The 25,335-nt window shown below is 39.4% G+C and overlaps 1 protein-coding gene across 1 annotated transcript in view; it reads right to left on the reverse strand.

Moving 5' to 3' along the window:
* Positions 1-16,474: 16,474 nt before the first annotated feature.
* The window catches only part of septin8a (septin 8a), a gene marked incomplete at its 3' end in the record, with an annotated part of 34,065 nt that continues 25,204 nt past the window's right edge, over positions 16,475-25,335 (reverse strand). Inside the window, exons 8-10 of the mRNA XM_079237607.1 lie at positions 25,159-25,291; positions 24,609-24,778; positions 16,475-16,640 (exon numbers count right to left, since the gene is read on the reverse strand). Coding sequence (XP_079093733.1) covers positions 16,475-16,640; positions 24,609-24,778; positions 25,159-25,291 — 469 coding nt within the window. The remainder of the gene's footprint in view (positions 16,641-24,608; positions 24,779-25,158; positions 25,292-25,335) is intronic.

Here is a 25,335-nt window from a genome sequence, read left to right on the forward strand (position 1 = left end):
CTGTATTAGTGCGTTGGGACATAAAAGCCAGTATATCTGATTAAAGTCTGGACATTTTGATGTTTCATAAACCTCAGAGACTTTCTAAAAGCTTTTTTCTTTTGGGAGTGAAGCAAAAGTGAAAACAGTCGAGAATGCCGGCATGAAAGCATTTATTAATTGTCCACTTCCATATCTGGCACAATTGAAAGCACTTCATTAAAAGTCAGAAATTAGTTCATAATGAAGGCATATGTTTCATAGGTGATCGATAATATTGGAATGGAAAATCCCCCCACTGGACCATGTATGTTTTATGACTTAGTTCAGAGGCATCAGATGGCTATGGGCTGGAAATATGTTCAGTAATTGGATACTGGAGCTCATCTGATGGGACAGTAAAATGATGATAGATTCAGCAAAATCAATAACATCAAACATGTGCTTGATTAAAATAGCATATCTATTTGAGCTTGTGTGATAACATACAATCATTGGGGCATGTGAAATACACATACAAATCATGTAATGATCTTATGGTTCTAAATAGCTCTTTGCTGTTCATGTGTGGATTGATGTCATATGGTTCAATTTAAAGAGACGGTATGACAATTATTTCACATCTTATTTCCAGAACTGATCTGCACCGCAGGAGGAAATGACTGAATGTGAGTTTGTTCTTACCACACAATAGTGCATCTCCAGTGGTGGAAGAAGTAATTGGATTGTGTACATAATAAGTAATAAGTATAAGTATAAGAAGAGCAAAGGTAAAATGTTGTCTCATTTTACCTCAATTAAAAAAAAGGAAATAATAAAAAGCCAAGCAGCTTGAAAACAAATTAATAATATGACATCATAAATACATGTATCACAGACAGTATAATTAAATAGAGCGTGAACTGCAACAGTTTCACAGCAACAGGCTCCATAAAATGACAAGGTTGAAAAGCCTAAAATGTATAATAATGACATGCGGAAATAAAGGAATGTGCTATTATACGGCCACATGAGATTGTGTATGTAATGCTTACATAAAACATGGTTTCATGACCTATAATTCTGGAATTTCAAAAATTTCCAAACGTCACCACTCATATCTTATATTCGCTGTGGGTTGTTATTGTAGTAGAGTAGTAGTAGTAGAGTGAAATCCTATTTAAACTATTTCCTGACAAATGTCGATTAAATGTCTTCAAAACAACCCTATTAATGTACTCAATGAGAACATTAATCCTCTCAGTCTTTTCTCTGGGTGATTAGGTGATTTCCAGATGCATGTTTTCTACTTTTAATTCAAATTTGACTTTTCTGCATTATGTGTTTTTGCATTACAGCAGCAACAAGATTATTTCGTCGTGACAGTATTTATTACTCAGAACTTTTGGGACTAAATCAAACCAACCTGATATTACCTAAAACAGGAAAGCACAAATACAAATTGCTTAACTTCTAAATCAGGAGAAAGGCTGGCTGAGATAAAGTCCATCTGCCGCAGCTGATCCCCAGGGCCGCGCATGCCAATATGTAACCACGTGATATTATTGATGATTGTTTTACAAAAAGGTTGGAGGTGGATGCTGGCCACCAATACCAACCAGCCTTGAAATAGCCCTATTCAGAGAGTAGCAATGCTGTGGTTCAAAAACTGAACATTTTAAATGAAAATAATATCACAGGATTTGCACTGACTATACTATCTTTTTTAGAGAATGTGAAGACCGTGAATAGAATTAAATGAATAATAGCATCCTTGAAACTGGCTTCAACGTTATAATTAAGATGTTGAGCCTTCATTTTGACAGCGTGTGTGTGTGTGTGTCGTCATGATCGTTGGGGCAGGCGTTATCTCACAGCTGTTAAAAACCTGTCCTCATTTAAAGACGGGATGAAAAACAATTATTTGAGCTGTTGGAGTAAATAAAGTAGAAAGGGCTCAGGAATTTAGGTGTGTGTGTGTGTGTGTGTGTGTGTGTGTGTGTGTGTGTGTGTGTGTGTGTGCGTGTGCGTGTGTGTAACTTCATTAATGAGCACCTTCCAGGCAGGTTGCTCAGATGAGGACTGGTGCTTTCCTTTCCACAGAGATGAGAGATGATGCTGGCAGCCCACAGTCTCATTATAAAGTGAGCCTAACAAACCAGTTGTTCATATGTCTCTCCCTGCTTAATGCCTCTGAGGAGAAATGCCTGAAATGTTCCTGTAACTTTCATTCTGTGTCTTTCATGTGTTTCGCTTCCTTCCTCAGAACGGTGATGGTTGGTTTGTCTTGTTCCTCCGCCTCCTGTTCCTCCAGCTACGCAATGACCACTCTGTGATGCAACCTCTCCCAGGTCACTTTTTATCCAATAACTAATGACATGACCAACAGGTTGTCATGGATATAAGATGTAGCAACAAAGCCTTGAGTTTCTGTGCAAAATGCATGTTTGAGGATATTTGTGTAACGTGTTGCTTGTGAACTAAATATTCCTTCAGACACCCACGAGAGTAAAATATTCTCAGAATAGCATATCATGTATTTTTGGTGGGAGCACTTTAGAATGCAATGAATGTATATTGTTTGAATATGTGGCCCCAGAAGAAGAAATTAATTTCTACACTCTAAACCAGTGTTTTCCAAACTGTAGGTCAGGTGCTGCTCGAGGTGCAATGATTAATTGCAATGGTCACAACAAAATCAAAGGGCTTTTCTCAAAAGCGTTGCTTTTTTCTTGGGAAACACTGGATACTTTCACATTTTCAGGCCTCTAAAACTCATTAAAATAAAACAATCTGAGGTGGAAAAATGTGGTTCAACGGATCACAACAAAGGCAATGACATTTGAGAAGGAGTCACAAGTAGGCACTGCTTTGTTTTAAGGGATTACAAGCCAGTAGAGTTATGGTCAGACAACTCTGTTCTAAACTATACTAAAGTATGTCACAACAATTTAGAAAGAAAACAAGACTAAAGCTGGAGCCCAATTCTTTAATACATAGTAATTGTAAACATTATATACAATACTGTATACTAATCTTCATCGTGTTTTGGTTTTAAAAGTAGTACACAAAAAGTCAACATACTTTTATATTAACTAAAGTGCTGATGACCTGTGAGTTGTGCAAAGAAACTCAAACGATGTGTTCAGTAATACAGCCGAGGCTTATGGAAATGTCATCAACTATGTGCATGTATTGTATTTGTATCATGAACCAGTGTGCTGGACAAATGTTGACCTGAGGATGACACGAATACAAATAAGTTATTTGAATTCATCCTGACGGGGACATGAAAGTCTGTACCAAAATGCTTTGCAATCAATCTGATAACTGTCGAGAAATTTCACTCTCAGTGACAAATGTGCAGCTCATGGTGGCGCTACGGGGGAAAAAGCTGAGTCACGAGTCATCAGGATTTAGCCTCTGGGCACCATGAATGTTTGTACATTTCATGGCAATCCATTACATAGTGGTTGAAATATTTCAGTGAAGACCAAAGTGATGGACAGACCGACAACCCAGATATTGCCACAGCTAAAAAGTTATGAAATTACCCATCCAGAAGCAGCTCCACAAACTCTGAAGTCAATCAAGAAACAATATGTCACATTTCCAGGGCTATTAATGAGTGCAGATGACTCCTTGTAAAAAACGACGAGGCAAAGCGAGCAGATGAGAAACAGTTGGAGAGGGTTATGGTGCGGCATGAAAAATAAGCAGCTGCAACTCCTCCTTCACCTTGGTGAAATCACTTTGATATTTCAACACGGAGCTGTACTGCTGATTTCACAAAGGGAAAATACATTATGCAGCAACTCAACAATGTAGAATTCACATTTAACATGTCATTTGGACCACACAATTCCATTGTTCAGTGTGGATTGTAAAACTGCTAATAATTCCAATAATGGGCAGACTTCCCTCTATAATCTCCAGTGAACTCAGGATAATAGTAAAGAATGCCCTTGCAGGTATTACTTCCATAATGATATGTACAATGGTGAACAATTAGCTGTGCAATAATGATTATTATACTCTGGGTGGTTTCAGCCAAGCAATCTGATGCCATAAATCTTAATTTGTTTAATGCCTGAAGTAAACCCACACTCAATACTGATTAGGCCTAAATTTAATTCTTCACCCAAGGTGCTATACAACAAGTGATTTAAATGGAAATTTGCTTATTCCATTTTAAGTTCTTGCATGAGACTGGTCGACTCTTTGCTCTAAAAGAAGACGCATGCTTGATGTACTTGGGGAGTATTTTAAACACGGTTACAATCAAAATCTAAAAGGTAAACATCCAAGGTCTTTACTCCAAATACTACATTAAGTACCAAGAGAGAGACAGCCAGCACAAACTAAACTCAATATCCATACTCAAATGAAAAGGTTTTTGCAGTATCGAGATTGTTTTTACATGAGCTTGAAAAAAAAAAAGGCGACTCAAGTATCAGGGAACTCAAACTCAGAAAGACATTCAATTTCCAGAAATTCCTACGCGACCACTGCTCTGCATCCAAGATGATTTTATTATATAATATTTTCCTCTCTTTGTACTCAAGAGAGCTCTTGTGCAGAGGATATTGAGAGCAGCGCAGCTCCTGTGTAGCCATACTGCCCCCTGTTGATAAGAAAGACAACCCCAGCGTCATGCTTGCTGCTTCTGCCTATTGCCAAAAAATACACAGAACCCAGTCGATTCCAGAGCAAACTGCACTCTGTCACAATATATTTCATAAAGGGTCTCCTATCCAACCTTTTCCTTCCGGAGAAGAAAATGTGACACTTCTCCAGTCTGCAAACAGGCAGAAGGTGAGCGCTCATTAGAGGGAATAAGAGTGAAGACTGGAAAATATATGCAAGGTCATGCGGAGATGTCACGCTACAGTGAGTAAGTAGTTTAACATGAAACTACTGTAAACCGTATTGGTTTAAGTGTTTGGTTTTACAGCCACCAAGGGAACAACTCTCCAATACTGTGTCACTCAAGACATTTTGTATGACATTTCTGCTGAAATGAACATAAAGCATTAATCCAAATAGATAAACCAAGCTATCTAACATTGAAGCATGGAAGCACCTGTACCATTTCTGATTTTACATAATTATATGATTTTTCCTCTTTTTTTATTTACTTTTCTCGAGAGCAGTGATAAAAACAACGATCACCAGAGAAAGAGCGGAAACCCCTTCCCTCTGATGACTTGCCATTTTATGCTGAGATTTAAATTTGTTTTAAGTCCTTGGATTTAATAAGACCTGTTTTATCTCCATCCATTATGCCACATCAGACACACCGACTGTACAAAGTAATAGGACAACCTGCCACTTTGCCATTAAACAGACCATGAAATTGATTGAGCCGGCCTCGATGTTATTATCTCGATGTTTTCCACCTTCTGCGTACAACCTTTAATAATGACTTGAAGGCGGGGGGGAAAGTATTATTCAGACCCACATTGAGATGATGCTCAAGCTATGGCAGCTCTCCCTTCTCCCACCCCTTCCTTTCTTCTCTAACCCCAACGATACGAAGTCTTCACCTGTGGAAATTCTCCACTCAAGGTATTCAGGGGGAGCAGTGGTGAGATCTGACATCTGAGAGTCAACCACAGTACGATGCTTCAAAGGAAGAGGAAAAAATATGAAATTTTTATTTAATTTTTTATGACAAGCAAATGGGTGCACAGTTCACAACTTCATATCACACGGAAGAAGAAGAAAAGGAAGAGCAAAACATGACAGGGGTTAAGGGAAGCTATTGAATGGTCAGCACCCGTCTTAACATCTATGATCTGGCCTCTGTCTCCCTCTAGTGGGAGGAGGGTAGATCAAACAATCTTTCAAGATATTAATGATTGATAGATAGATAGATAGATAGATAGATAGATAGATAGATAGATAGATAGATAGATAGATAGATAGATAGATAGATAGATAGATAGATAGATAGATAGATAGATAGATACTTTATTCATCCCCAAGGGAAATTTGTTTGTCACAGTAGCACAAAAATAACAGGAATGAAAGATGCTCAGTATATACAACAAAACTCAATATATACAATAAAACTGCAGATTGTATTCATTTTGGAAATTAAACAATAATAATAATAAAGAAAGTACAAAAATGCAAAGTATATGTAGTGTATATGAAGTGTGTATTTAAGTATGTACAGTGAGTAACAAACAACAAAAGCGGTGCAAGGGCTATTGATGTTGATGTTGATTAATCTACGGAGGATCTGGCCAAAGGTGACTTATTATAAAGCATAAAGCAGTGGGCAGGAATGTTTTCCTGTATCGGTTCTTGTGACATTAACAATCATGTCAGCTGGCAGGAAGATACTTAGTAAGACTATCTGCCTCCAATGATTGCAGAAGTGTTTTGAGGCCCAACTTCCTGTCCCACCTCATATCTGCACTAAAAGGGGTCGATGGATATGTGCAGAATATAGTCAGGTCTGCTAATCTGCTTTATTGGTGTTACTGTATTTGTACAGAGGATACTTATAGCTGAGCAGGAAGGCTAAATATGTAAAATATGAAGCGGTCTTGTTGCAATGGAAGTCACATAGACACAAATTAAAGATCATATTGTGGTTAAAAATATCATGGGTCACGTCCCACATTTTCAAGATTTAACACCCTTGTATTCTTTTCCCTTTGATGTCAATAAAATGCTGCTTAAACAACGGTTATATGTAATCCAGATATCTTTCCAACCAGTTTAGTTTACGTTTAACCTCAACACTAAAACATCTTTTGAACTAAAATAACAAATATTTTCAGCAGTGTAAAGCTGGCGTTGGTTACGTCTTGGCAGTGTATTTGATTTTAGATCAACAGAAAATGAACTAAATCAACAAATTTGAATCATCCAGTAATTATTTGGTCCACTGACAGTATGACATATTGTGCCATGTTCTAAGAGCACATCCTACTGCATTTTAAACTAAAGGACGTGATCCAAGAACATGGTGTGAAAGTTCCTTCTTCTCTGTAATTACCTACAGCCAACGGTACATTATGTTCAAACAGTGAATTCCTGAAAAATCTACATGCAAGTTTAGTTAAGCCAATGCAGAGACAACAATGCTCCAGATGGGCCTCAAAAGATGAAATGAAAAGAAAAAACAGTTCAGCTTGGTCCGACAGGCAGTGATCAAAGTCAGAGATCAGATGTGACTTTAGGAACATAATGTGCTCAGCCAAGTGCACAAAGCTTTCCTGACAGGACAAAGTTGGTTCAGGGCTGACATTGATTTACGGTGTATTGCTGAGCATTCTTTGGCTGAAGGAGTAGAGGGGAGACACAGGGGGTCTGCAGACATATTGTAAGTTCTTGTGAAAGTGATCAGAGCACACTGCGCTCAAACCATCACCGAGATATCAAGCTGAACATGTAAAGTCTCCTTCTCTGTTTCATACGTAGGATCCAAGAAGTTGAAGGCAGTGTTCCCCCCGAGGCTCTGTGAGTGTTTCCATGTCTTGTTCAAGCAGTCCGGCTCGGCTCCCTTGTGAATATAGGCTACTGGCGCACTGTATAGGATTATATATTCCTTTTGGATTATTCATGCTTAATGTTTTTTCTTTTAAAATTCACGTGTAGATTTTCTCACTGGATTCATTATTATCATTTAAATAAGGCGATGCATGCTGAAGGCAATATTTATGCAGCACGCTATCTCTCTGAAATAGTTGCCGTTATTATAAGTATGGCTTCAACTGATAATTGATACATGTTTAACCAACTTAATTTATTTTCAACATTTAGTTCATCAATCATTTAATAGACAAATGTTTGTTTTTTTAAAGAATGTCAATGTTTGAATCACGTGTTACCAGGGGCCAAATTGTCTTACTTTATTAGACAAGGAGCCAAGAAAGGTATTCATTTTAAAGTAAGAAGAAGACAAATTTGAGCAATTTCAAGCTGTATCTTTCAGGTATTTGATAGTTTTACTATCGTTATTTTATTAAATATTTAATCATATTGTATTATTGTTAATTGTGAATTTTACAATGTAGGATTGGTTCGCTCTGTCGCCAGATCGTCTGATTTGAAATATTTATGGTTTTACAAACACAAGTTAACGGGTCTTTATACGATATTCTGAAGTTCGAATTTGGCACATTTGAACTGTTAAACACTGAAGACAGCTGTGCAGAATGTACAAGTTAGACGGAGACACTAAGCCTGGTGGTATTTTAAGTTTTTCTTATTGACAACAAATCCATCATCAAAAGTTGGACTTTACCTCTTCAGGTACTCATGAGCTCGAGTAGGAAAGTTTGGAAGTCTTGAGAGACTGGTCTTTGTATGTGATTATTTGACACAACAACAAGAATATAGAATATCGCCAGCCTTATCCTTTATTTTTTGTTAGAAAAAGTGTTCTTAGCTTGAACAACTAAAACTAAATAACAACATATTGGTTAATGTTTTAGTTTTTTCCTGTAAGCACTGTATAATGCCAGTTCTGGCTCTTTTTGGAATTAGAACTGTGCATAATTAGCAATAGCAGTTGAGGACAAGCAGATCAAAAATAAATTAAAAAAAGACAGAGATACTGTACGTATGTGTTCAAGCCCCAGAATATGTGAAAATAACATTTTGATAATAAGATAATCTGACTAGTATTCTCATCTAGGAGCCCACAGAACAAACAAGATGTGCAAGTGAAAATACACCCTGACTCTGATACGGGACACCACTACTGTGTTCCCACTGCTGGTTAGACTCTTTTAACATGCAGATACGGTGCACCCTGTGACCGTCTCTCCTTATCAGCATTCCAGCCGTGACCTGGGCTCAGACACACTGGTCAGCTTTGTTTTTTTATCAGTCAGCTGTTAGTAAGTCACACATTTAAAAAAAACTGACAGTTAAGTAAAAGTGAGTTTTTGTCCTTGAGTTACTATGACCAAGTGTACTACAAACAGATGTTTTGGAGCAAAGAGGTTAGCAAGCAACTATAAAAAAACAAACATTCTCCGGTGCTGCAATGTCAGTTCTGGCATTTGTGTTGTTGTTTTTTTGACGGTGAAGAAAGTTGGGGTTTGACTATAATCATCAGTGACATTCAATTTGTGACATCTTGACATCCATATTCAGAAAAACTGGATGGATGCAGCAGGGCATCACACTGCAGTGCAAAAAAACGTTGTGCATCGGTACCGTGGCGCCTTGAAAATATCAATGTCAAATACTCCTTTTCTTCTCAGTTAAAGCGAAAAAATAAGAGAATGAATGTGAAAGAGAGCAAATATAAACATATCTACACATACTTCAAGTACCCACTTTACTGGAAGTGCATTGTAAACAGATTGAAACGCCATGTATTATCCAATGACAAGTACATTGACAACCATAGTTAAGCATTAAAAGAATAAATTCATCATGAACTGAATAAGACATACCTGCGAGGCAGTTTGCGAGGCAGTTTTTGGTTCTTTTGAGAGCCGTGTTGGTCGGCCAGTTGTGTAGTCTCTCTTTCGGGTAGAGCTGAAATAATCAGTTGATTAATCGGTTAGTCGATCGGCAGAGAATGAACCGTCAACAATTTTGATAATGAATTAATGGTGTGAGAAAAGCAAACCTTCGCTGGTTCCAACATGTTTGCAATTTTCTCTTGGTCTTATACGCTAGTAAACTTACCACGCAGGGCGGCTGTAGCTCATTCGATCCCCAGGACTGTTACTCACACAAAACAAGATATTCTAAGAAATCTCTCTCTTGGAATTTGTGGCTATCGGTCTTTTCTGACATTTTATAGATTTCACAAAATAATCTGCGGAGTAATAGGTATTGATCACAACCCCCTTCCTGTGTCTCCATTGTGTTCACAAACCAAACACTAATCCTGAGAGAGTACTTCGACAGAATTGACATTGCTAATTGAAATCAAAATTATATAAATTGCAAATGTTATTAAGTATTTTCTTCATAGACCCTTTTTACATCAGGCATTTGAATCTACTTAATCAATGAATTACACATGTGAGCCCATCCTACGACTAGACAAAAAGCGAAATCAAAGACAACCACAGAGGCCAGGCTGCAGGACCTGGCCCTGCGTGAAAGAGTGAGGTTTGGTGGGACGTCATCATGGCCAAAACCAGCCTCACTTTCACACAGTGGAGGGGAAATGAAAATTAAAAAGTATTTTAAAGCTGCTGTAGTAATGTGAACACATGATAAGGTGTCCAACCAGCACAAGATCCCTGAAATTGTCCATTTCAAGATCAGATATCTTTGCAGAGGGGGAGGGGAATATGACCTGATTCAAATTCCCTGGAGAAGTAATTCATTTACAAACATACTCGAGTCCCTCACGATATAAATCTTCCATTTTCAGTGAAAGCTCGACCATTTTGTGAGAGGGGTCCCGTATGTTTGACCCAGTACCACATTTCTGTTTAATAGACGGAGTGACGTCACGAAGGGGCGGCGCAAGGCGCGTTCAAAACACAGCTTGCCCTCAATCCTCCCTGATTTTTTGCTTCCTGCCTTGTATTTTCGCCAAATTCACCCAGTTGTTTGAAGTACTTCGCGCTTTAACGTTTTTAAATTGTATTTGCTCTTTTTTATATATGTATATCATGCGGCTGTTTTCCGTGTATTCCCCCCCAAACGCGCTTTTTTCGGGATCGTATTCTCTAACAGTACCCTGCTGTTGTTTGCTTGTTTCTTGCTTTCGGTGAATATGGATTAATTTAAATAACCGTATAAATGCACCTGCCGTCAGAGGGATATCCCGTGTTTGAAACCGAAAAGGTAAGACTGTTTGAACAAATAAAGACAAAACAAAGAAGAAGGAAAAAGCAAAAGAGAGCGAGACTAATGTTTTTGACTGCAGCATCGACTGTGCGAGAGGCTGCTGCAGCAGCTGCAGTTCATTATGCCGCCCGGGGATCCTGAACGGCTGTGTGTAGCATTTCATGCATTAGCATACTACAAATAAAGTCACGCATAAACGTTTCGCATTAAATGTTAGTCGCTCAAGCATGCGCTGCCAGCCTTCACAGCCTGGAGGGAAAAAAATGGCGATGTTGTTTTGCAAAGTGAGCGATTTCCTGGTGCACTCTTGGCTCTTTCGAGCAGAGCAGCAGGTCTGATGAACTGTGGACCAGATTATAAACTGTTGGCCAAAACCCGTCAGGAATTTAAAGGAGCTGTTTTTAAATTCTACCTCTGATTTTATATTTACCTCATTAGAAACATTAGAGGCTACTTTGTGTCCTCATCAAAGCTTTCATGTGAAAAGGTGAAACGTTCATGGAGTAAATATAACTGATAAATAGTCACTAGATGGGCCCCAGATTTCTATCATTATTGTCAGACCTCTGAGTGAATTAGTTAATCTGAAGGCTGTGTGCATATCTTAAACGATGATTTAAAGTGTATTTGTTTCCATTGTAATCATCAGTTGCCTCCTCTTCCTCAGGTGTGTGTGCCCTGGGTGCAGCCTGGCCTGTGCTGTGGTGGCGATGAAGAACCCAGGAGCTGTGGGGAGCCGCCGGTTGGTCGGCCTGCTTGAGGCCGCTCTGGTCAGGGAGGCTCGTCTCTGGAAGGTACCGGTCTTCAATAATGGAAGCATCCAGGTGAGACGAGAGCTGTGAATGTCCATGCGTGTTTAAAAGGTGCCAAGTGTAGTATGATATTGTTAAAGCATGAATGCGGTCATTTCCCAGATTGTTTGACTGATCTTAAAACACAGATAAGGATTTGCATGCAAAAAGCATCTGACTTCTCATATTTATTTTATTATTAACCAGTGGGTGTCTCCTTTGACCGCTCAGGGTGCCGACATCTCTTCATCCCAACACCGAGAAATTATCCTTTGGCTCGGAGAGATGAACCGGCTGTTCCAGTTCTGTCCCGAGACCTTTGCACTGGGAGTCTGTGTCCTCAACCGCCTGCTGTCCACTGTCAAGGTAGACCGCCACAACATATGACTGCCAAGCAGCTTCTTTTTTTTTTTTTTATCTACAGCAGCATTTGTCCAGGATCTAAAATGTATTGTTTAAGAACCCACATCTTCATTCTTTATTTCTTCTTTCGTCAAATTAACCCTTAGTCGAAATAAAAAATTAACACATTTAATCTGTATTTTGCATCATACTGACCTCCTGAAAAAACCTGTGCAGTGAATCATGAATAATCATGTCTTTAGTCAATTTACTTGCAAATTGGACTGTGTAAAGTGTAATTCAATTTAGTGTGACCTTTTTTAACAGCAATATACAACGTGCAGCTTTCATTTCTTTGCTGTTTCTGGTTCTTAAGAATCAAACAATGCCTTTTTTCTTTTCATAGGCCCAACCAAAATACCTGAAATGCATAGCTTTTACCTCCTTGGTCCTGGCTGCCAAAATCAACGAGGAAGATGAGGTAGGATATTCCTTCAGGATACAAAAAAACATGTACGATAACCGCTGTAAAAATAAATAAAAAAAACAGCAGCCACATCAATGCTATTTCAAAACAATACGTTTATTTGTTCCCTTTGTTGGTGTCTGTTTAAAACAGGTAATAGGTTCTGTTCAGGACCTGGTTGTGCAGAGCGGATGCAACTTTTCAACAGCGGAGATTCTTCGCATGGAGAGGATCATTCTAGACAAGCTGAACTGGGACTTGTACATCGCAACGCCAGTCGACTTCATTCACATAGTAAGTTAACAGATAGATAGGCAAACATCACTGTTTTTTTAAATTTTTTAACTAGACCTGAGCTGTCAGGAGCATCTCTTAGTGAGCTGGCTGGACTTCAAAATGCTTGGTCAATTCAGGTCCTGGCCTCAAACGCATGCTTGCTTCAAGATTGTGTTTTACAAATCCTCACAACCCCCTGCCGTTTCAGTAAAGAATTGGTCCTAGTAGAGATTGTGCATTTATTTGATTCGACTCTTTGTGCCCATCAATATTATTATTATAATAAACTCCATTCAGTCCTGGTTGGAGTGTGTCCCTCCCTTTTTCCTTTTTTTCTTTTATCATCACCAATTCATTCTAATGCAAATAAAACAATCTAATTCGATAATTAATTTGGTTTTCCAATACATCAGAATAAAATTGACAATAGTACAATTCAATATTAGTTCATATATATATATATATATATATATATATATATATATATATATATATATATATATATATATATATATATATATATATATATATATATATATATGCAGTTTATAATCTAATGCTGACTGACCTCAGCTATAAAATGCATTGTTTTAAAGATCAAGTCTAACAGATGGAATAACTGTTAACCCTAATGCCGTGTTCACACCAAAAGAGTTGCGAATTTTCGCAACGCTTTTTCGCCTGAGTTTACTCGCTCGACTTTGTGGTTAATTCGCTTTTTCGTAACCATTCACTGCGGAAAGGGGGCGGGGCTTATCTCCGTGGTTGTGAAAACCTTTACCATTTCTGCTATTCACCACTGAAATAACCACTAGTTCTGCTTTATACTTATTGAGGAAGTCCCACAAACGTCGGAACATCAAACGCCCCCGTGTCTGGGTTCATAATATTATTTGTAGTCTCACACCGCTCCGACTCCTACAGGACGAGTCTCTGAATGAAGCCGCTTCCAGCGCTCCTTCAGCGGACCCGCAGCAGTTTGATCCAGGACGGCGGTGATGCCGGGCGGAGCTTCTCAACGCCGATTGGCTTTTGCAACTGAAATATTTCAACTCCAGCGAAAAAGCGGATTTGCGAATATTCGCAACGCCCGGCGACTTAACATGTAATCTACTCACGCGAATATTTCGCAACTCTTTTCGTGTGAACACAGCATAAGAATCACTGCTTTAGTGTCGTATCATTGTTTAGATGCCAAGGTCTAAGTCCACTCTATGTAAATATTTTTCTATTTTACTGGACAAACCCAAGTTACAGTGTAGCGCAGGCCAATTGCCCAAATTATGTGTGTGGGAAAGCAACAAAGACACATTTCAGAACAAGGTCTGAATAGAGCTGTATAATATTCCACTTATGACTGCAAGACACAAGCAAAATAACAGGCTTGTTGCATATCGGGCCAAGGCACTTCTGACTTACTCTTTCCTGCAGCCACCACAGTGGATCCCCAAACCCTGCTGAACCAGAGGGGCCGTGTTGAGATGAAGATCCTTTTACGCTATCAAACCTCACGAGACTTAACAGAAACACACACGATTTGAGTCGTTAGGAATCTATAACATGCTGTGTGACTTGTTGACTGTTTCTAGCGTCATTGTTAAAAATCCCATGCTGAGTTTATGGCACAATATTGTTTAACAGCTTGAATCTGTTCACAGAAGTTTAATTATTAAACCCTCACAAATCATTGGCTGAGGCAGTTGCCACCGACTAAACTGTCAACACACACACACACACACACACACACACACCATCGTTTAGGTCCCTACATGCTGCTGGGCCCCGGGGGCCGTATTCACAAGGCCTTTAACTTTACGTCATCCCTGTAATGATTAAAGATCACCAACTGTACTGCTAATGAAACGGTTCACATAGGGCTGGGTGATAATCAATATCTTCATATACCACTATTATGGCAAATGTATGCAAAATCTGGTTATTGCATTGAACATCAGTTTGATTATTTAAACTGTAAACCCTCAACGTGTGTTAAACAAAACTTCGGGAACTACCTCAGATAAAGTTTTCGGTTTGTTATGCCAACTGAATGAGGAGGGAAACCGGGTTGCAGGTGGATGCTTTATGAAAACAGTTTCTCACACCCTGTATATGATTCACACTATTCAAAGGATTTTCATTGAGACGACTTCCTCCGTTTTGGGACACCATAATTCCTAATGCACATGTTTTCCCAAAATTAATCTGAGGGATTTTAAGAAGATATTGATTTTACTTGTTAAAGAAAAACACCCCTGTCTTATTGTGCATTCTGTGGGTCACTAACTTCGTCCCAGACCAAAGGACAACCTACACCCCCTTTGACAAACAAACAGCCGTGTTAGATTTGGGATATTGAATTTTAGAGAGGACTAATACATTTTCTTAAAGCCACAAACCATAAATTGTCACCAAAAAGCAGTTTGGCACATTTGGACTGATTCGGTGTCTTCTGCAAAAAAAAAAACTGGCACTATCCCATATGATCACGGCTCGTGGATCTAACTGATATTGGTGTAATGTTTACAGCTTGTGGAGTTATTATTGTAAATCGGTTATTGTCCTAACACTTCACGTTAGGTATTACAAAAAATTCAAGACTTTCAAAATAAAGTGACAATGTATTGATAACTATAGTAAAATAAAGACTCTCTTTATACTATTCAAATAAATATTTTTTTGCGCAATTACATTCCCCTGCCCTGAAGAACTTACTCTGCATTCCCTCTGCTAAATAAAGTGTTATTCTCAATAGTCTATAAAACAGCAATCAGTCAAATCTATCATTAGTTAGTCACAGACTCCTTCATGACACTTTGATATGAATAAATAAGAGGATTTACAGCAATGCTTTGTCTTTGCCTCTCAATGTGCTTCAATAAAGGCAGAATCAGCTATGTGATGCCCATCCGAGTACATGTCGACTCTAACCACACAAATTTCCTTATTTGCTACATCACCCTGAATTCCCACCGTTTCCCATAATGGAGTTTAGAATGGGGAAAAAAAAGTTTTTAGTTTAAAGATGTCGAGAGCAACTGTGTCAGGATTACTATTCGACTTTTGTGCCACATAGCTGAATCTACCTCCAGTGAATTCCCCTTTCTTTTAAAAACCATGGCTTAATGTTGCTACAGAGTAGGAGATGAACTAAAGCAAGTCAGCTCAACACAACAGTAATGAAGAAAACACAAAGACATCTGACCGTAACAAAGAAGAACGCATTGATATCTGTGTTTTGTTCTCCCTAACCCCAGCGAGTATGAAGGAAAAACTCAAAGCGTCCTTTTAACAGAGCCCCCACAGGTTGTGCTTTACAGTTCCTGCCTATAAAGGGGAACACAGAAAAGCACTGCACATACGATACGAACAAGATTACTATGATTCCTCAGGCAAACGGGTCGATCTTCATTAGTAAAGCCTGATGGTGAGATTCTCCATCTGCTCAAAGTGTCCTCAGCACAGAGCTGCAGGTTTGATAGTAGCTTGTAGTGCTGATATGAACACTTGAGAAGAGTAGAGAGCCACAGACTGCAAAAGGACAGTGACCTGGGTCAAAGGAATGAAGGACGCATTGACCTTTTGTCAGATATGCAAGGTTTGACGTTAAATGCACTGGCATATGTGATATTGATATGAGTTATAAAGTAGTAGAGGTAAAGGGTGAGCGATGGCGGGATGGACAATGAGACAACAATGACATCATAGGCTAACGTTTTGGTCTCGTTCCTCTTCCCCCTCTGGTCTAGTTCCACGCCCTGCTCGTCTCCGGCCACCCTCAACTCATTCCGTCCATCGGGCTCAGTGTCGGCTGGGACTCGGCAACAGACCCCGGTGTGCTTCCCGCCGGGCCGGAGCATCAGAAGAGGCCTGCGGGCTTCCAAGCGGCGTTGTGGACCAGGCAGGTGCAGCACTGTATGGCCTGCCACCAGCTTTGGCAGTTCAAGGGTTCCACGTTGGCCTTGGCCATCATCACTTTGGAGCTGGAGGCGCTCACGGCCGACTGGTTCTCAGTCTTCACTGACCTGTTGAAGAAAGCACAGGTAAGAGGAAAAGCATGATTCTGCTCGATTACACTTTGATCGAAAGGGAGTGGGACATTGCATATGTTTACTTAATCTATTGGGGTAATGTCTGTCTAGTAGAGCTGACTTTAGCTTACTACTAATATAGAGGAATCTAAATATATGTTGGTTAATAAACGGCAAGAAATTGCAGTACAGAAATTCCAATGACAAGTTTAAGGTAATTCTAGGTATATTATTATCTGCAAAATGTTCTTTCAAGATGTTAATATAAATAAATGATGCACAACCTAACACTATTTGAATCCATGAAACAAGTGATTTATGTATTGATAAATTGAAGCTGGAAGGGTTGAATAAAGGACGTACACTCTCCTGACTGCCAGTTTATTTTAATTATACGTTAGACTTTTATCTTTAGATGTCCCACGTAGAGCTGTGCGGTATACCGGTTCAAACCGTATACCGGTTTCAGATTTCCATACGGTATGAATTTTCATATACCGCCATACCGGTGGTTACACGTAACAACTGTTGGTGCGCTAAGGCGGTCAACTGGGCAGCGGTGCCGCGCGACCAGCGCCATCAACAAGCATGCATATTCGCAAGAACAGCAGATGGCAACATTTATTTTTTACAGTTTAATACTGGGAGGCAGTGGAGCTACTTAGCTGTCAGTGTAACTTGGTTCAAAATTACACGGCCAAAGTGCATGCTAGGAAGTTGGGCGGCGAACAGCTGTTTGTGTGGCGTGTCTTCCGGTCTGTCTCTTCCTGTTTTGTTTTTTTTTGTTGCGCGAAATCTACCCAGAATGCTATTCGGCGCTGTAATTTTATAACAAGTGTGAACCATGACTGAACCAAGTTACACTGATGGTTAAGTAGATCCACTGCGCTCCCAGTGTTAAACTGTAAAAAATAAATGTTGCTGCCTGCTGCTGTCTGGTAGCTATGGACGGCTCGCTGACAGTACTGCTGTCTAGTTGACTAATGTTGTTAATTGAATCAATGTGTTTAAAAAAATATATACCGTGAAACCGTCAGAATCTTACAAAATACCGTGATAAGAATTTTTGGCCATACCGCCCAGCCCTAGTCCCACGCTATTTCTTTAAAACCGTTTGCAGTGCAGATTCTTTTTTCGTCACACTGGTGGGTGCTTTGGATGAAAAGGCACATATTGGCACTTTTAGGTCATCAAAATGCGCTCCGGCTGCCAAACTCAAACATTAGTCGTGACCATGCTGAGGAAACTAAGGGAAGGAGTAGATGTGTTAGTTCACTTTTACACACATGTGAAACTTTAAAAGCACAAACCTGCACTCAAAGTACTTGCACCCTTTTTTGAATATCAGTCAAGACTTTCACGGTTGACCACAACGATCATCTCAGAAATTATATTTTATAATTCCTCCTGAAAGGTAAACTGTGAATCTAGTTCCAGCTCGGAGGATTTGACGTTGTAGCTTTGCTCTTCCAGGTCGATAGTGGCGATTTCATCCACTGCAAAGAGATCGTGGACGAGTACCTTCAGAGCCTCGAGTTCTCCCTGCCGTTGAACGCCGTTTACATCTTCAACAGCGCCCAGATCTCGGACGAGGGGCGAGCCTGGAGCCCCTCGCAGCGCCGCAGGGGGCAGAGCGGCGCACAGCAGGGGGAGTCTGATGAGTACTACGATGGTTTTAGGTGTTTGTATGACGAGGAGAAGACTCCGCCGCAGGGAAATGACGTTGAGGGTTTGTTCGCTTCTCAGCAGACAAATGTGTCGCCCTGCCCGCCGCTGCACCCCGCTGTCAACTAGTCGGACATTTATTCACGCCGTCCTCCTCCTTAAAAGGGCGCAGTCCTCTCATTTCACAGTGAGAATGAAAGTCCAATATACTGTAGCTCAGCACATTTTAGGAAGTTTCACAATGAAAATCCAGATATTATTTACTTGCCATAACATTTACGACTGATTTAAAAGAAGATATTGCTTGAGTCTCTTCCGTGCACTTGTCCACACACAAATGTGAATCTGGAGGTGTGTGTGTGGGTCCGTGTTCAAGCAGCTGGGCAGTTGAAGAAAAATTGTGGGGAATCATTGAGCCTGACTGAATGTTTCTCTTTAGAGTTATTTGTCCATTTGAGTTCTGATTTATTATTATTATTGCCATATTTGTCCTTTTTTTTTTTTTTTTTTTTTTTTTTTTTAAATAGCTACCACTTGTTTAACAAGTTGGAGGTTGAAAAATAAGTGAGGCAGTTTATTTTTATATGTATATATATTTAAGTGTGGTTGAAGCAAAGAGTGGCTCTTTTATTATGTTGACCCTGATTTTGTTTGGAGGTATCGTGGTGCTCAGGATCTCGCCCAGAGCCACATAGCATTTGAGATAAAGACGAGCTTCTTTTTTTCTTCTCTTGCAAATAATATTTTTTCAACCTTTTTTTTATTAGTACAAGTCAGTAAGAGATTAAAATATTAATTTCTGTAAAATAAATATTTAGCAGCTATTTACAAAAGCCGTCTTAAAAAAAAGCTTTAATTTCCTAACTAATCGCTACAAACACTTTTATTTAATTAATACTTCAGTCTGTGTTTTGGTTTCTGCAACTATTGTTACTGTTACATATCAAAGAAAATAAGAGCACCTTTGGGAGATTAGTTCAACACTAGAACAGAATGACGAAAGTAAATGGTGGTTTTGAAATCATGAGATGATTAATGACCCTGCATTGATGGTTTAAATTAAATTTATTACACACTGTATAAGAGCACCGATAATCATACTCCAAATATTGACTTTTTTTATAAGTATTGGAATGAAAGTATCCTGTATTTTTTTGTAAATACTTCCAAGTTCTGTTACATCCTAATACTGATGTGTAAACTGAAACGTTGACAAAATCATTTAAACTGTATTTAATACTGGCTAATACCTGACATGCAGTGTGTACAGAGGCGTGGCCTCCACTGCCAAACATTTGTAGCCTATAGACTGAACTGTGTTGATAGGGAAGGCAGCAATGTGAACTGGTTACTGTCAGTGTTAACTGATTCATCCAGTTAAACTGAACGCTATACCTGTGACCAATGTAAAGGATTTTATTTTGTTCCAGATTCCTTCATTTACTGAGGCAGCTATATCTTGTCTGGTCAACCACAGAAATAAAGCTATGACTTCTAAAGAGTCATTTTCTGAATTACTATTGTCACCATTACTACCTCAGGCATACAAAACTAGGGTTGGGTACCGAGAACCGGTGCCAGTATGGCACCGGTTCCAACACGTCCGGTACCTACCGGACTGAAAATCAACTCAGATTTCGGTGCTTCCTTCCGGTGGCTGAGCCGATTTAAATACTTTTTTTTACACTACTCTGTAAAGTTGCACGGTATATAGATACTAAAAAGGTAGCGCGGTACCCGCACGCTAAAAACGATTATTAAAATAGCGCGGATCAGAGCACACTCGCTACTCTGCTCTGTCCGCCTGCAAGCCCCGCTCACACACAGCGCGCGCACAGACATCGCTGGAGACACGAGCACGAGCTTTTGAACGTCCGTCCTCGGCTTGATGGAACAAATCTCTCCAGTTGATATTAATGATGACGTGTAGTCCAGTAAAGCAGCAGTTTTAGGATCCAACGGTTTCTGAGTTCTGTTGCACACGGTCCCATCAGGCCACCTGATGCTTGTGTCTGTTCTTTTATTTATATATAGTTTGAAGTTAAAAGGTTTGAAGCTGTAGTTTGAAGTCAAGTGTTTTGTATGTACTTATTTATTTATATCTATAGTATACTTTAAACAGTTCATAATATTGCTCAATTTGAAGAAAAAAAATTGCCTTGGCAATAAAAAAAGTATCGGTTCAGGCATCGTTTAGGCACCGGTATCGGTAAAAAACCCAAACGATACCCATCCCTATACAAGACTCAGTGAGTCTGTGTGCATCATCATGTTGTCCTGCATGTAGAACAGCTGTCAAAGAGCCATTATCACTCAGCTTTATTAGCAGAGTGTGTTGGTGAAGGAAAGGACTGAGAGAACGGAGCACTCTGAACAGATTGTACTGCTGGAAGAGGTCCAGCGAGCCCTGCAGGTGGTGGGCAGAATAATAAGTGCTGGTCGAGCCTCCACGGTAAAGACAAAACCATTAGTACGGGAAGATCTCAAGTGTGCCGTGACTTTCTCAGTCTATTTTCAACGACTCATTCTGTGCCTTTTTATATAAACATAATACAGGAAAATAAATTAACTAATACATAAGGAACAACACATTTTAAGATGTCCTCTTGAGCATTGTTCTAATGCTTTACAAAGTCAGCAACTAATTAATTGAAAATATAACTGGTATAGATAATAAATGTTAGGTGCAGGCCAAAAGGAGACATTTGTATTTTTACCAAATGAAGTACTTGGGTGAAAAAAAAAAAAAGTTTTCTCGACGACAAGTAGCAAGATATTTCACTTTTTTTTTTTTTTAGAGAGAATTCACTTCAGGGCCTTTAATTAAAATTAATTTATCCATAGTACATGTTTATTTAACATGCCATACATAAATCTCAGTTGTCTGAAACCTGCCCTCATTTTTAGATAATATCTAAATGAGCAAGCGTTACAAAACCAGCTAGTTAGACATTATCGGATCTATGAGTTGATTTTACACAAATGATGAAAAGCTGACAGCGAGATGACGTGAGGAAGCTGCCACTGAGTGCAACAATGCGCCCTTGTTTTTAAACGGCACACACACACCTGAGGTAAGCAGCATGGTGGTGAAAGCATGAGGATTATTTGCAGCCTGAGCAAACATCTCTCATCTCTTTAGTTTGGGATCACTAACCAGGAAACGCTGCGTCTCAACCTGACAGCTGTTGAGGTTTCAGTGGAGGCGGACAGCATCTGCATGGTGAGTGTGTGTAAAGTAGCTTCACCTGCCCGTATTTCACTTTCATCTCAGCAGAAAATCGTCAAACAAATCATGGCAGAGACACATCAAAGTCGGAGGGTGGGGGTTTGCATTTATTTCCAACGACAGACAGTAAATACAGCTGCTCTCTCTTCTCTGAGTGTAAACTCTTCTGCAGCGAGCTGAGGCGTGTATGTTTTCCTGAATCCTGTGTTTGTGTGCATGTATACATACTGGCTTCTCGTTTGTGCGCGTGTCCACTGTCACAACGCACATCAAGGCGGTCACTCATGGTTTACAATAAAGTTACATTTGTGGACAATTTCTACCATCATATGTGCGTCTTACAATAATATAATAAAAAACTAGTACATGTTGCATATTAAGCCAAGTGAGCTCTAGAAAATATTCACATACATTTATTGAGTCAATATAAAACAGCACCAGAATATTGCATATACTTGTATTAAGGGTTAGGACTAAGCTTTAGGTTGTCAGTACCTATGTATATATAGTAATGTATACAGTAAACAGGTACTATGTTGTATTGCTTGACAATGCTATTTGTATTATTCAGGCTCAAGGATTTATTCTACTGTGAAATGTACTTAATCTAAATTGTAATGACTACAAAAAGGTTAACAGGCACATTTCACCTGGACAACATTTAAAAACAGCTCAGGTATTTAAAAAGACTTTAGGAAAGGTTTGATTTCACTGATATCTTCAATTAGTTGTTTAAATGGCAGTCGTATAAAATCAAGCACACCCTAAATTCTTTAAATACACATTGAAGGGTTTCAAATGACTTGCCCGCTGTGTTAGTACCAGAAGGTTGAACCTTTGTTTCTGTGTGAATAGTTGATGGAAAACACAAAAAATACAACAATAAATCTTTGAGTCACAATATAGAAACACACATTTTTTATATATATATATATATATATATATATATATATATATATATATATATATATATATATATATATATATATATATATATATATAAAAAAAGCATAAAATGAAAGATCCTGAATAAATGAGATGGCCACTGTTGGCAAGTGAAAACATTTGCCCCTCATAATCTCTCACCATCTTTCACTCTTTTTCTCCCCTGTGGCTTCATCATCATCATCCTCCTCCTCCTCCTCCTCAGTGTCTTTGGTCCATGTGCACAATGTCAAGATGGAATGTCAAAACAAAAAAACAAACAAAACAGGTGCAATGGTGATGGAGGACATATCCATGGTCGTGTGTGGGAGGGAATACAGCGGCCATAAATTAACTGAAAAACAATGACAAACAATAAACAAAATAAATTGAATGACTACTTTGTGGCATTAACAAATGCATAATAAAGACTTCCACAGAAAACGGATGAAGTAGAGTTGAAGCACTGTATGTTAGGCAGTAGAAAGGAATAGTTTGAGCCGTTCGATAAACTGCAGTTAATCTGTCAGCAGGGGGAGCTCTACATTTTCCTTCTCAAACGTCGCTCCTGAATGCATCCTCAATCATGCTATTTTTTGTTATGTTTCGAAATCAACACGTTGCCTTGTAGCAAAACTTTAGAGTAAATCAATCGCATAAGAGGAAAAACTGAGGTTTTCACAAAACCACAAAATGGAAGATCAGTTTTCTTCAAACAGCTCAGAGAGCAAAATGTGCAAGCAGCCACAAGATGGCGCCAAGCGTCTTCACTTACAGTCTCAGAGTACAAGCATCAGAGAGGAAGACAAGAAGGATAAGGGCAAGAAGGACAACAGTAACTAGAAGTCAGGCACAGTCCACCGAATAGCAGAATAGCATTGTGACAGCCACTAATAAATATATATATATATATATAGAGAGAGAGAGAGAGAGAGAGAGAGAGAGAGAGAGAGAGAGAGAGAGAGAGAGAGAGAGAGAGAGAGAGAGAGAGAGAGAGAGAGAGATAGAGAGAGAGATATTATCATCAGGGCAGAAGATCGAAAATTAACTTAGACTTAAAAGCTGCTTTAAAGATACACCAAACATATGTATTTACAATGGTTTGCTATTCTAATCAATACAAAATGTGTTGGGTGAGGTTTAGGTCAGGCCTCTGTGCAACCCAATCAAGTTGTTGCTCTCCAAACTTGGAAATACATTTCTTTATGGAGCCTCCTTTTGTGCACAGGGGCATTGTTATGTGGAAACAGGAGAAATCGGCTGCAACAAGTTGGAAGAACACTGTTGTTTGAAGGATCATTTCCCTTAATTTGATCAAATGGGACTGGTCCAAACGAGGTCCGTTAAAAAAGGGAGGAATTTCTTTCCTTACAATCAAAACAAAATGCAACAGGATGTTTACTGTGATGACTTCCTGAGTAATGGGTCAGAAATGAACAGACACAAATGGCCGTCTGGAAGGTAAAGAGGACATCCTAAAAACTTGTACCTTGTAAAATGCAGTACACATGAAGTGTAGTTAGAGATAAAACATGAAAGCCTGTGTTGTTTTTATACCTGAGCCATCATGAATACTTCGTATGCACAATCAGCATACCCCTATAGAAAACAGTTTGGCCCTGTTTGAACTGTACTCTGTGTCACCTCTTTAAAAGCCAAGCTTTCTATTGCTCCACTGCCTGCTCCCTGAATATCCAGAATAATTAGAGCGAGGCAAAAGGAAAGAGTGAAAGGACAGGAAATGTTACGCTTGGGCAGGACAAAAAAAGGGAGGAAGTTTCCTTAACACATGCCAGGCCTTTATAATAGCTGAATCGCTTGCGTATTAGAGATCGGTCGACAACTGCACAGCACTTTCCGTTTAAAGGCTCATTAATGTGACACTATGCCACACTCTGACTTGGCAGAATGCACACCTCCTGCTTAAATACTTGTAACAAAGGGTTAGAGAGCAACAACGAGAACGGATGAGATAAGCAAGGGAAGCTAGTGTACAAAAAAGTAAATAGTTTGAGAACGTAAGGCACAGAATGAAAAGACAACAGGATTAGTTTAAGAAAGGAGCCGTGTTGGGGGAAAAGCAGCTTCCCGCTACGGTAAGAAGAGTGAGCAGAGTGAGTGACAGAAAGGAGTGATCGGCTTACTTTTTCTTGTCCTTGTCCTTCTTAAGGGGCTGAGATAAGGAGAGCGTCTCGACTGCCACCTTCTTCCTGTTGAAGGCGTTCATGTCCTCCTCCAGGTCTCTCCGCTTCTCCTCGACCTTCCTCTTCTCCTCCTGGTGCATCCGCTTCAGCTGCTCGAACTTGTCATGAAGCTGAGGGGGAAGGAGGATGATGAGGAGGAGGAAGAGAGGGCGGTGATGGACAGAAAGGACGGGGGTGACAGAGGAGAGAGAAGAGATTTTAATTGCTACTTGCCAACGGTTAATCCAGCACTTGCTGGTGACATGGACCTAACAATAGAATACACTGACTGCAAACAAACTTCTTAAATTTTTTTTATATATTTCCTCGGCTCCATCTCATCCATTATTTCATATATGTAGGCACCTTGTCATGTATTGTCATTATACTCATCACACTGAACTGCTTTAAAAAATGTCTCTGTAGTTGGAGTGTTGGAATATGAACACTGAAACGACCATTTCAAATTAAATACACAGCATCTACAACCATAATTCCCCTTGAGACTGACCTCTCTCTCCTTTTCTTTTAGCTCCGCTTCCGTCTCTTTTACTTTGCTGACAAACATTTGTCGCATTTCTTCTTCTTTGTGCTGCAGATCCCCCAAGAACTCTTTCCTCTTGGCCTCATACGTCTCTTGAAGACTGGACAGAAGAAAAGACAGTGATATAGATTAGGTATCGTCTCC

This window comes from Taurulus bubalis, assembly GCF_910589615.1.
Source record: "Taurulus bubalis genome assembly, chromosome: 2".
In the NCBI taxonomy this organism is placed as follows: Eukaryota; Metazoa; Chordata; class Actinopteri; order Perciformes; family Cottidae; genus Taurulus; species Taurulus bubalis.